Below are 12,500 nucleotides of genomic sequence, written 5' to 3' on the forward strand. Positions count from 1 at the left end.
GGCGGGGTTTATGTAAATTTTAGGGTTGGTGATGTCACTAACCCGGGAGGAATGTGGTGTAGTCTCTACCAGCCGTTTGTTGTAGTCCTTAAAAAGCGATTTCTCTAAGATCAAATCTCTCCCTTTGCTTTGAACTTTGAGCGTTGTAACTTTGCAGATGTTGTTTATGCTCAAACAGCAACATTACACACTAACTAAAGTTAGAAAAGTCAAATCATAATCAACCACCCCTTTAAGGAGAAAATACTCAGCAATGGTGTTGACTTATGAATTTACACATGGTTTGTCTTATAGCACATTAAAACACCACATAGACATATAAACAACATTAAAAGCTGGATACTCACCATAGGGGGACTTTAAGTCAGTTTTCAGCTAGCATTTATTTTATATTCAGCTTTATTTTAATTAACAAAATAGTTTTATTTAACGATAATAACTGACCTGCAGGATCTGTTTGGGTTTGAAACACAGAAACGGCAGGTGAAGATCGAGGTCCAAGACGGGCCGGTCCACATCCAGTCTGGAGGGAAGTTCAATCCGAAGGGGTCTGAGATTAAACACCTGCAGAAACATCCACACAAACCAACATTAAAGTAGGTGACCTGAAAGAGCTATATTTATGTTCATGTGAACCTTCCCAGCAGGACAGCCAGGGAATAAAGAGTTCATAAAGAGGGAATAAAGAGGCTCACCACATGCAGGGGTCCGGGAGGCGGGATGGGAACCAGTGCCAGTTTGGCGGAAAACTCCTTCACCTGCTCTTCAAACTCGGACATGCGGGAGGTCTTCAGCTGGAGCAAGAAACTATGACGGCAGAGAGATGAAATGCCTTCAGCTTATTCCTCATTCCATGTTCCAGCTAAATAATAATATGGATTAGGCTCTTACCAGGACAGACAGTCTCTGAGGGCATTATAATATGGATATTTGGAGATGACACATATGCTGTACGTGGTGTACAGACGCTGCAGCTTGGTCGACTGATAGCCGTTTTTATGCATCATATTGTCCTGTTGGAACTTCAATAACACAACAAACATGACAAAGGAATTAGCGACTGTATTTTGGAAACTTTTCATATAGGAATTTAATAATTATTATAAATAATACACATTTTTCATTATATTATACAGTATGTAATATTTATTTATGTTCACACTAACATTCCAAGGTTTAAGGTCAAGCTTTTTTTTCTTTTTTTTACATTTTATTCAGCAAGGATGCACTGAATTGATCGAAAGTGACATTTATAATGTTACATAAGATTATGTTTCAAATAAATGCTGTTCTTTTGAAATTTCTATTCATTTAAAAATCCTGAAATAAATGTATCACAGTTTAAAAAAATAAAATGAAGCAGCACAGCTGGTTTCAACATTGATAATAATCATAAATGTTTCTTGAGCAGCAAATCGTCATATTAGAGTGATTTCTGAAGGATCATGTGACTCTGGAGTAATGACGCTGAAAATTCAGCTTTGATCACAGGAATAAATTACACTTTACTATATATTCACACAGAAAACAGATATTTTAAACTGTAATAATATTTTACTATTTTTACTGTATTTGTTTGATCAAATATAAAGAGACTTCTTTCAAAAACACAGTCAAACACACACAGGCTCACAGTCAATCTTGCTCTCTCAGATCTTCAAAGGAAGTTCAGAATATCTTTGAAGAACTGAAACCTCTTTCATGTTTGTTTATTAACTATTTAGACTAGATTTGATATGATAGCTATCCATAAGAGTATGTTTACGATAGCTCACCTGAATAGGTTTGCAGTACTGAGCCACCACCCCATGTGTCTGAGTCCCGAACACATCCGTGAACACCAGGAAATGATAGGAGTCTTCTCCGCACTCATTGGTTATTCTCAAACCATCTGAACAATGACAAACCAGACTCTGTTAGCATCCGCATTAGACGCAGAATCCCCTGCTGAGGCGTTTGCGGAGGTTACCTGGGAAGCAGAGCTGCTGCAGGGCTATGAGGTCAATGTTCTGCGGCACGCTCAGGTCGTCTGAGACGCCGACTGCTGATTCGTTGGTTTTCCCGGATTCGATGATGGCTGAAACGGGTCGGTCCCTCTTCTTAAAGGAGCGTCTCCGCTGGACTCTGCTGAAGGCCTGATAAACGCTGTTACTGGAGCTGTCCTTCGTCACAAACGGCGGAGCGTGAACCTGCAGCACCTCCGCCTCCACCTGCAGATCTCTACCGACTAAACCAACATTCTGCACACAGAAAAATACATCATTAAATGGAATAACACGTTAAAAATAAAAATAAAATGTGATTTCATTGTTAATATTAATAATATGTATAATACATTTTCTATCATTTATATAGGATAGTATATCAACAATATATATATAGTATATCAATAATATATATATATATATAACAAAAAGTTGTTTTAATTATTATTATTGATGATTATTAATAAAATATAATTTTATTTTATTTTTAATTATCGAATTTTTCAGCATATATATGTTCATATATACACATATTTTTACATTTTATTAATTATTATGAATAATATATTTAAAAAAATACATTTTTTAAAAAGAAAGAAAAAATTTATATACTAATTTATATACTAGCCTATATAAATGATAGAAAATGTATTATACATATTATTCATGTTAACAATGAAATCACATTTTATTTGTATTTTCTATGTATTATTTCATCAAGATTTTATGTATATATATATATATATATATATATATATATATATATATATATATGTGTGTGTGTGTGTGTAGCAAGCACGACAAATGAATTTGGAAATATTTGCATGGGACTTTAATAATTATAATTATATATACACAAACATTCATATTATATAAAATTTTACAAAACATCATAATTATTAATTATTAATAAATGTTCATACAGATTTTCATTGTTTTTTCCTCAACATTAAGTGTGAATATGAAGATTTTTAGACGTCTCACCAGGCATAGTTCCTTCAGGCGTTCATTTGATACTCCAGCCACCACACACGCCTCCAGTAGACCCGACGGGCTCTTATCCGCCATCACAACCGGTTCTGTGATCACACGCAGTGTATTTACTCTTCAGTCTTCAGATCCATGGCGGCTCTTCAACTTCCTCTAGGTCTGTTAAAGAGGTTACAACGACTTCAGCTGATGCTTCACCAGACATTTTAAGCATTGCTGACTGAGCAAGCATATTGCTTATGGTTAGTGATGAGATATGAAGAGACTAAAATATCACAGAGACTTTGTGTCTGGCAACCACCAACTATGTTTAAAGCTGCAGTCCATAGTTTTTCCTCTTTGTCGCCATCTCTGTTCGAAATCTGCAATTGCAGTTATTCGTGGAATTATCAACTTTATAATGATATAGTTGTTGTGGGTTGTGCCTCGGCTCGGCACAGCGCGGAAGAATCCAGTGTTTTGAGGAGAATGTGCGGCTGTCAGTCGCCGCCGGTGTGGATACTGGCATTCGCAATCACAGATTATACTTTATGGAAGTTTGACCAACATAAGAATTTCCCCCGGAAAATGTCAATCTGAACAAACATCCACTTTTGTTCTGAGCAACTAAGGGGAAAAAGCATTGCAGTAAATCGCACTGATTAAATCTACCGATTGCTTATCATATCACTCAAACCGTGCAAATTATACTTTGTTCTCAAATTGTTAATGTGAACAACATCAGCATTGTGTGACTACATTTAATGTCCTTCCGATATTATCCTTGTTTTCACATGGGCCGGTTGCAGTCTCTTTTTCCTGTAGACACTCTGAAGTCTGAAGTCTTTTGCATTTTACAACAAGTGAATCTCCAGTTGGTGATTGTCGTTTGAACCTTTCTGGATCCGCCATCAAATTGATGTTTAATTATATCCAGTGCTGTGAGAAAAGGCTATAAATCTCCAACTCCAACATCCTCACACTCATAGCCGACTAGCCGAGACTCTTCTGTATGTGGACAGATGTGACGTAATGATGCAAAGACATGCTCCAATTTCCCACGGAAATCCACTGGAGTTAAAGACATTATTACAAGCGAAGGCAAGCATAGTTTTGAACACTGGCTGGTTATGGACTTGCTCAAACATTTATTTCGGATCATTTTTAACCCAGAAAAGTTACGGACTGCAGCTTTAAGGATTCACGCAGATCAAAATAGAAGTTTGCTCATTATGTGGTGCAGAATTTCAGCCATAAACAAATAAACCATCACTATGCAAAACGTATAATTATGTCAGCACATGGTTGATGTTTTACACATTCAAAACATCTGAGCCTTATCATCTGAGTTAATGGATGGAGAGAGTGATTTGCATGTAATCACTGATTTATATGTTATCGTTCACACATTTTAGAAGTAAAACCTGACATTCTCTGCTGAAACAAAAGAAAAAATGGTTTTATCTCCATATTTAAGAGTGAAACATGATATTTAACTAGATTTTCTCCACTGGATGGTAATGAGAGAATGTTTTAACATTAAAACTTTAATTAGATAACTGGTTGTCCTTACATGCCCTGCTGTTTTTCCATTCGAGTAACGACATGCAATGGATCGCTCCCAATGTCAACATCTGCTTCAAATCAGAATCTGGATCAAGTTCAAACTAAGACTAGAAATTGAAACTATGGCATTCGCTACAGCTCTATCAACCCAGAGAGGCCGAAGCATCTACTGTACGACTGTAAATGTAAATACACAATAGATGCTTTGGTCACTCTGATGCAACACAGACCCGGTCTTCACGATCCCTGAGTCACACAGTGACAGCATTCATTCGGCTGGAGTGAAGCTTGACAGAGACGTCAGACCAGTTGGGAAAAACCAAGAAAAGTGAGGTTTGTCATTCCTGAACATATACCTTCTTCTGTGTTGCTAAACTTCATCTAAAACTTCTTCAAACAACACTGCTATAACCTATTTATTATATATGACCCCCTTTTATGAATTTAAAAATTCGTGACACACATAGAATACACTACAGGTCAAATGTTAAGTAATTAGTATCAAGTAATTTTACGTAATTTAAAGTTTTTGGTAACACTTTACAATAAGGTTTCATTAGTTAACAAGAACTAATAATGAACTGCACTTCTACAGCATTTATTAATCTTTGTTAATGTTAATTTCAACATTTACTAATACATTATCAAAATTAAAAGTTTTATTTGTTAACATTAGTTAATGCTCTGTGCACTAACGTGAAAAATAGTATTTTAATTACCTAATCTTAATAAAGATTAACAAGTACAGTGACATGGTTAGTTCTGTACATGTAACAAATAAAACCTTATTATATTACCAAGTTTTTAAAAATGTTTCTAAAAGAAGTATCTCCCTCTCACCTAGGCTGTATTTATTTTATGGAAAATACAGTAAAAACAGCACTATTGTCAAATATTAGTACAATTTAAAATAGCTGTTTTCTAAGTGAATGTTTAGTCAAATGTAATTTATTCCTGTGATCAAAGCTGAATTTTCAGCATCATTACTCCAGTCTTCAGTGTCACATGATCCTTCAGAAATCTGTTTATGAAAAGCTTATATACAACTGTGTGTGGATGTATGTATATGTATATGTATGTATTGTACTAATATATAACTGATATTGGATATACATCCAACAGTAAAAAAAAAAATTGTAATACACAAAATCATAAATGAATCTAACTATTCTGTTACTACTAGCACAGCTGGTTCTGTTGAATCTGAGAGATTTGATGATTTCATGCACTACTTCACATCTGCTCTCTATGACATGCGCGTTCACGAGCGAAACTGAAGAAAAAACCCCGAACTTTAATCTGATGTGTTACAATAAATGTTGCATGTGATGCATGTATAATGTAATCAAAGTTACAGGATTGATACGAAGATTCAAAGTAACGCAACAGGAGCAACAGAATATTAATTAAGATTCAATAAAGATTAATAGTAAACAAACCTTCATTGTGTCCGCTGCGACTTCAAGTCATAAGTGTGTCAATCAATGGTCGTGGAAGAATAAAGCGAAAGTGTTGATGTAGTTCATAATCAGTTACAGAACACACCTCGTTATGAACATAAGGCGGGATAAGGTTTCGGCCTGAACCGTCACACTCTTTCTGAGAGATGTAAAACTCTGATCCGAATGACCAAACAATCAGCTCATGAATATTAATTAGGTGATTCTAGCGTTGCTTGGTAACCTTTGAAAGCGTCCATTCATGTGGCTTAATTAATATTCGTAAGGCATGCCGTCACCAAAACAGGATTTGCTAATTCGCCAACTGACTGAGCGCCCGCCTTCTCGGCCAATCAGGTAGACGAACGTCACCTTGCGTCATTAATATTAATATGCAAAGCCTTCAACGCACGAGCAGAAACAAAAACATTTGTTGGATCAAAGTTCCAAATCCTCTCCGCAATACATCGCAAAAATGATAAAGTACATCTAAATTACGATTTTTAAATGGACTAAGATGAATGAAGACAGTAAAACATTTTATTTGTATAAACTCTTGACCGCGTATTCACTCAATGTTAAAGCTTTAGCGCCACTTAGTGTCTATCTTTACTACTCTCAAATGAAAGATTTTAACTTACAAAAACGTTTTCTTTTGATATTCCCACACCAACATGGTATATGACTATGGGAATAAAATATTACTATGGTCTATTTTAAAATATGTACACTATATATAATATTAATATCGAGCATTATCTATATATGATACTGCCAGTGAAAACTAAAACTAAAATGTTATTGCAGGCAAAAGTAATAACACTAAACGACCTAGTAAACAAGCAATACAAGTTCAGAAAGCTTGTATGTATTGATATTATAAAGGAAAACAAAATGAAACACAAATACTATCAGTGAGTAACAGATCGTTTTATTTAGATTCTCTCTTACAAAAACCATTCATTCAAACTTTCCAGCTTGTTTTCTTGTAGTTCTACGACATCAAAATGATAAAACAAGCATTATTAAAAAAATAAAAGTCACGAGTTTGTACACACATACTATAAACACATCAAAATACCAATTCTTAAAACATAAAACCAACATAAAACACATATTAAACCCAAAATGGGGGGAGAAAAAAATGGCCAAAATGCAGAAGGTACAACTGTTTCCTAAAAATGGAAGTCCTTCTGCGACGTGGAAATCTGATCCGAGATCAGGGAACATCAGCCTTCCTGGAAGTCGAAAGTTACAGCTCAAAAGATCATAATAATCTGAGCGTAAAGACAAAAGCAGTCTTATCTCAACATTAAACCCGATTGGTTTGATTTGAGCGACACAAACTCTTCTCAGCATCTGCACTAAAGACACAAACCATAATCAGCTGAATATGTAATGCAGTTAATATGTCTCGGCACAATAACGACTGGGTTTGGCTCGTCACATCCTTCCATCGGCCGAGGATGAGGATGAAGAGGCTGAATTCATGTCCTCCTCGTTGGCGCCGCACGTGTCCACCAGACAGATCAGGCAACTGGTGACAGGGAAGGCACGCACTTTGCTGGACACGACCCACTTGTCCGTCTCGGTGTAATACTCCATGATGTGACCCAGACGGCCGACCCCCTGAAACCCGGCCAGAACGTAGATCACTGAGGCCACGGCCGCACACTTCACCGTCACACCCCTCCACGGCATCGGAGACGCCATCTTCCACTCGTTACTGCCCATCTCGTAGTACTCCACCGAGTCCAGACCACCTGACAGAAGGGAAACACTGACCTCTGACCTCTCTGACTTCACGTCTACATGATGCCATTATACTCTTTGATCATCATTTAATTATAGGTTTCAGCTGTATCAGAAACATATATCACTATATACAAACAGAGGCCATGAAATGAACCAGACCAGAATAAAATAATTAAATAAAACAAGTATTATAATTAGGAAATCAAGGTTTTAGTTTTTCTAACTATATATCTGCAGTTATTGACCAGCTTTGCATAAAACATGTGGTTTAATCACCATGAACAGGCATGTGAACACTTTAATGGCATCGTGTGCACGTCTGGGAAACTGAGCTCATGTTCACAGTGTTGCTCGACATGAATATAATTCAGTATATTTATGGTCGTAAAACATCGAGATGGAGACTTTTTTAGGCGTTGCAACAAAAAAAAATACTGATGACTGATTTTCCAAGGAAAAGATCTTCTATAACAAAAATTAGACAATTTATTACAAAACAAATGTGTAAAGTGTAAAGATATCACTGCATTTTCTCAATGACGGTTTAAAAATGGATAATTAAATGTATAATTATGTTTAATTATATTATATATACCGGTAATTATTAATGTTTTATTTTATATTAGTGCTGTCCAATCAATTAATCATGATTAATCACAACTACCATTAAAGTTTGTAAAAATATAATGTGTGTATGTGTGTGTGTATATATATATATTTACAAACTTGTATATTAGATGTGATTAATCGTGATTTATCGATTTGACAGCACTATTTTATATAGAAAGATAATATTCATTAATATTAATTTATAATTCATTTTAAAACAATATATTAAAATTGAAAAGTCAAATAAAAATATTAAAACATAAATTAAATAACATTTATAGATAGTGATTTAGATTAAAAAAAAAACAAAGTAAAAAATACAGAATTGTAAATATAAAATTAAATTTAAATTAAATTATGTACTCATGTTTTCTTACACAAAATAAACATCTGTATTTAGTTTTTCATAAACAATAAAAAAAATTCACTCTAGGTTACATATTTACTAATCTAGTATTTTAAAATAATAATAGTAATAATAATAATGGTGTTGTATTGTATGAATACTGTTGGATAATAGAGCTTGTGATGTAGTCACTTTGGATAAAAGCATTGCTAGATGAATCCATGTAAACTGTAATTGTAATATTTGCATACTGAATTCTGATTGGTCTTTCTTGCATCTACTGATCATCTGTAACTGTCTTTACTTGACAACAGAGACGTGTGCTAAACATCATGACAACAGCAAAGTCATAATCCTGAACGTGTCTAAACCAGCACAGCTGCTTCCCTCAGGAAATCAAACAGCCTTGTAGAAGTTATTCATTATATGAGTTTGTTGAATGTATTCAGTGAATGTAGAACAAAGAAAACAGTGTGTTACTCTGTCTCATTGTCTGAGTCACAATAGATGCTTGTCTGATAAGAAATTAAAATAAAACTAATATTAGCAGGGGATGTAAACTTATGAGCACAAAACATACCCAGTGTGTTCTGGCCGCCGACGGCGTATATTCTTGAGTTCACCACCACTAGACCGTGATTCTTACGAGCCTCACGCATCCCACAGAGAACCCTCCACCTGAACACACACACACACACACACTTACACTTCTGCAGAAGACCTCCATCAGGGATTCACTAACTCTTTTATCAGATGCATTCGGTCTTTGCAAATGAATTAAGACTAACAAAATACACTTTTTTATTATTTTTAAATATTTTTTTAAGAGATATAACACTTTAAACTAAATGGTTATACCTTTTGCATTCAAAATATTTCCATCTGAGATTTTAAGTTAATATTTCAATGATTTTAACAACACATTTGCACATTCGTGGATCTCTGATGTCAGTTAATGGTCACATGAAATGCATTTAGATAGATAGATCTTTATTGTCATTGTATGCGATACAACGAAATTCTGTTTGAGCAGTCCTCTCCAGATAGCAGCATAGTAAAAAACATAAAAATATATTAAAAAAGGAGAAAAATATGAACCTATATTCCCATATACACAGACACATCCCTATACTTACGTATACATACGCCCATACCTACATACATACAAACATACATACATACTCACATACATATACAGAGTATAAATACATACATACACATACATACATATCTACACACATACACACACGTGTATCTATATACATATACATACATGCACATATACATACACACACTCATATACATATACACATACGTACACATATACATATACACATACATACATACACATATACATACATACACACACATACATACACACACACATATATATACACATATATACATACACATACATATATATATATATATATACATATATATACATATACATACATACTCACATACATACACACACATATACATACACACATACATATATATATATATATATATATACATACATATACATACATACATATACATACACACACATATACACATATATACATACACACACCCACATACATACATATACATACATACATACACACACACACATACACATATACACATTAACACATTCTCAATAAATAGATAAAACAGCTAATACAGTAAAGAACAATGAACACAGCAGTTATTGCCCAGAGTCCTATTGCACTGCGGAGGTAAAATGGTGGTAAGAGATCTATGTCTGTATGCATGGGTGTGCGTATGATTTCTGTAGTATGTTCACAGCTCTGGGGAAAAAGCTGTTCCGCAGTCTATTTGTACGTGTGCTGGGGGTTCTCAGTCTGCCTGAGGGAAGAGTAGTGAACAGTGAGTGTCCGGGGTGTGAAGTGTCCTGCATAATGTTTGTGGCCCGTGTGAGAAGACGGCTTGAGTATCATTTAAACAAATAAAATATTTCATCTTTAAAATAATTTATTCATTTTAATTTGACATTTTTATGATTTCATTAATTATTAGCTTTTTTATTAACTCACAAATCTCAGTTTGGGAAACCCTGACTTAGAATATAGACAAATCATATATTGACCCACACAAATCATATTTTTATTATACTTTTATAGTCTTTAGTGCTTGACAGCCCATTTATAGAAAAGTATAGGAAAGAGCTGAACTAAGTCACAACATGAAGATGAGCAAATGATGCAGTGCTGTTATTATTAACTCAAACTATTATAAATCGTTTTAATTAATTGAAATACATTTAAAATTAAATTAAATATAAATATTAGATGAAAAACATACATTTAAAGTGGAAGTACTTGAGCTTACTAAAAAAAACTAAATACAAATATGAAACATTTATAAAAATGATAAAAGTACATAAAAAAACTACAATTAAAATGAAAACTGAAAATATAAACATAAAAGCTAATACAAAATATTCACAAGTACTATAATAGTAGATAGATAATACAAATATAACAGAATAGAATTGAGAACTTACATTTTTTGGTTGAACTATCCCTTTAAAACTCACATTAAAGGGACAGTTCACCCAAAAAATGAAAGTTCTGTCATCATTTACTCATGTTGTTCCAAACCTGGATGAGTTGTTCCTACTATGGAAGTCAATGGGGTCCATCAATTGTTTGATTTCCAACATTCTTCAAACTATCTTCTTTTGTGTTCGGCAGAAGAAAGAAACTCATACAGGTTTGGAACAACTTGAGGGCGAGTAAATCTGACAGAGTTAAAATTTTTGTGTGAACTATCCCTGTGTGAGGTGTCATACGCACTCTTCAGTGTTGGGGTCGTACACCTCGCAGTCGTTGAGGACCCTGCCGGACACGTTGTTTCCCAGACTCCCTCCGCAGACGTAGATGAGCCCGTTGGCCTCGACCGACCCGTGACTGCAGCGCGGCATCAGCATGTTGGGCTTCGTCTGCCACGTCTCGGTGCGCGTGTCGTAGCACTCGAACAGATTCAGAGCTGAGCTTCCTATCAACAGCATTAAGATTCTGTAAGAGCCATTTTATTTTGTAACTCCCCTCAAATCCAAACCCACAGGAGGACGAGGACAGACTCACCCACTTCCGATCCTCCGGAGGTGTAGATCTTTCCTTTAGAGGCGCAGGCGGCCAGACTGTCCCGTGGGTTTGGTGGCCCGAGTTTGGAGTACCAGCTGTCCTTCACCACGTTATAGCAGTCCATGCGTTTGATGGGAAAGAGCTGCGAGCCGCCCAGGATGTACACCACATTGTCCCAGAACACGGATGTGGCGTCCCGTCGTTTCTCAAAGGGGCAGCGAATGTCTGTCCAGCTGTAATCCTGAAACACACACACACACACACACACACACACGCTCCCAGTGGTTTGTGATTGCAGGATAAGGATTTTTAAAAATAGACTGAATAAAGACTAAAGTAAAAGAAAAGTATTTATTATTATTTTTATCACTTTGGGGTTTTATTTTATTTTAATCTTTTATTGCAAAAACACTAATTATTAAAAAAAATTATATATATGTCAAATATTTTTTTTTAAATGTAGGTTTTTTTTTTTTACTCAGTGTAAAGCAAATACTTTACTCAGTTTGTGATTGCCGAATAAGGCTTTTATTTATATATTATTGACTTTTATTTTTTTACATTTTATTATTTTCATATTTCTTATTGAAAAAGAAACCCTCCATAATCATTGGTCCTAGTGGTTTGTGATTGCAGGATAAGCATGTTTTAAGAATCTTCATATAGAGACTTCGATTAGATGAAAACATTATATTTATTACTACTTTAATGACTTTATGGTTGTATTTACTCT

General features: G+C 34.8%; 2 protein-coding genes across 2 annotated transcripts in view; both read right to left on the minus strand.

The window, feature by feature from the left end:
• Window positions 1-444: 444 nt before the first annotated feature.
• On the minus strand, window positions 445-6,097 carry LOC308686647 (DENN domain-containing protein 3-like; the record flags this gene model as incomplete). Its single annotated transcript, XM_081395086.1, has 7 exons — window positions 5,960-6,097; window positions 2,970-3,134; window positions 1,970-2,240; window positions 1,776-1,891; window positions 892-1,022; window positions 696-807; window positions 445-564 (listed from the first exon to the last, which is right to left on the minus strand). Coding segments are annotated over exons 2-7 (834 nt in total), but the record flags the coding sequence as incomplete, so codon positions are not given.
• Window positions 6,098-6,871: 774 nt separating this feature from the next.
• The window catches only part of LOC308686648 (kelch-like protein 7), an 11,133-nt gene continuing 5,504 nt past the window's right edge, over window positions 6,872-12,500 (minus strand). The window contains exons 8-11 of the mRNA XM_081395087.1: window positions 11,768-12,008; window positions 11,477-11,678; window positions 9,250-9,347; window positions 6,872-7,722 (exon numbers count right to left, since the gene is read on the minus strand). Of these exons, the coding sequence (XP_081251213.1) occupies window positions 7,403-7,722; window positions 9,250-9,347; window positions 11,477-11,678; window positions 11,768-12,008 (861 nt within the window). The 3' untranslated portion in view covers window positions 6,872-7,402. The remainder of the gene's footprint in view (window positions 7,723-9,249; window positions 9,348-11,476; window positions 11,679-11,767; window positions 12,009-12,500) is intronic.

Source organism: Scardinius erythrophthalmus (assembly GCF_964197995.2).
Source record: "Scardinius erythrophthalmus genome assembly, contig: HAP1_SCAFFOLD_573, whole genome shotgun sequence".
Lineage (NCBI taxonomy): Eukaryota > Metazoa > Chordata > Actinopteri > Cypriniformes > Leuciscidae > Scardinius > Scardinius erythrophthalmus.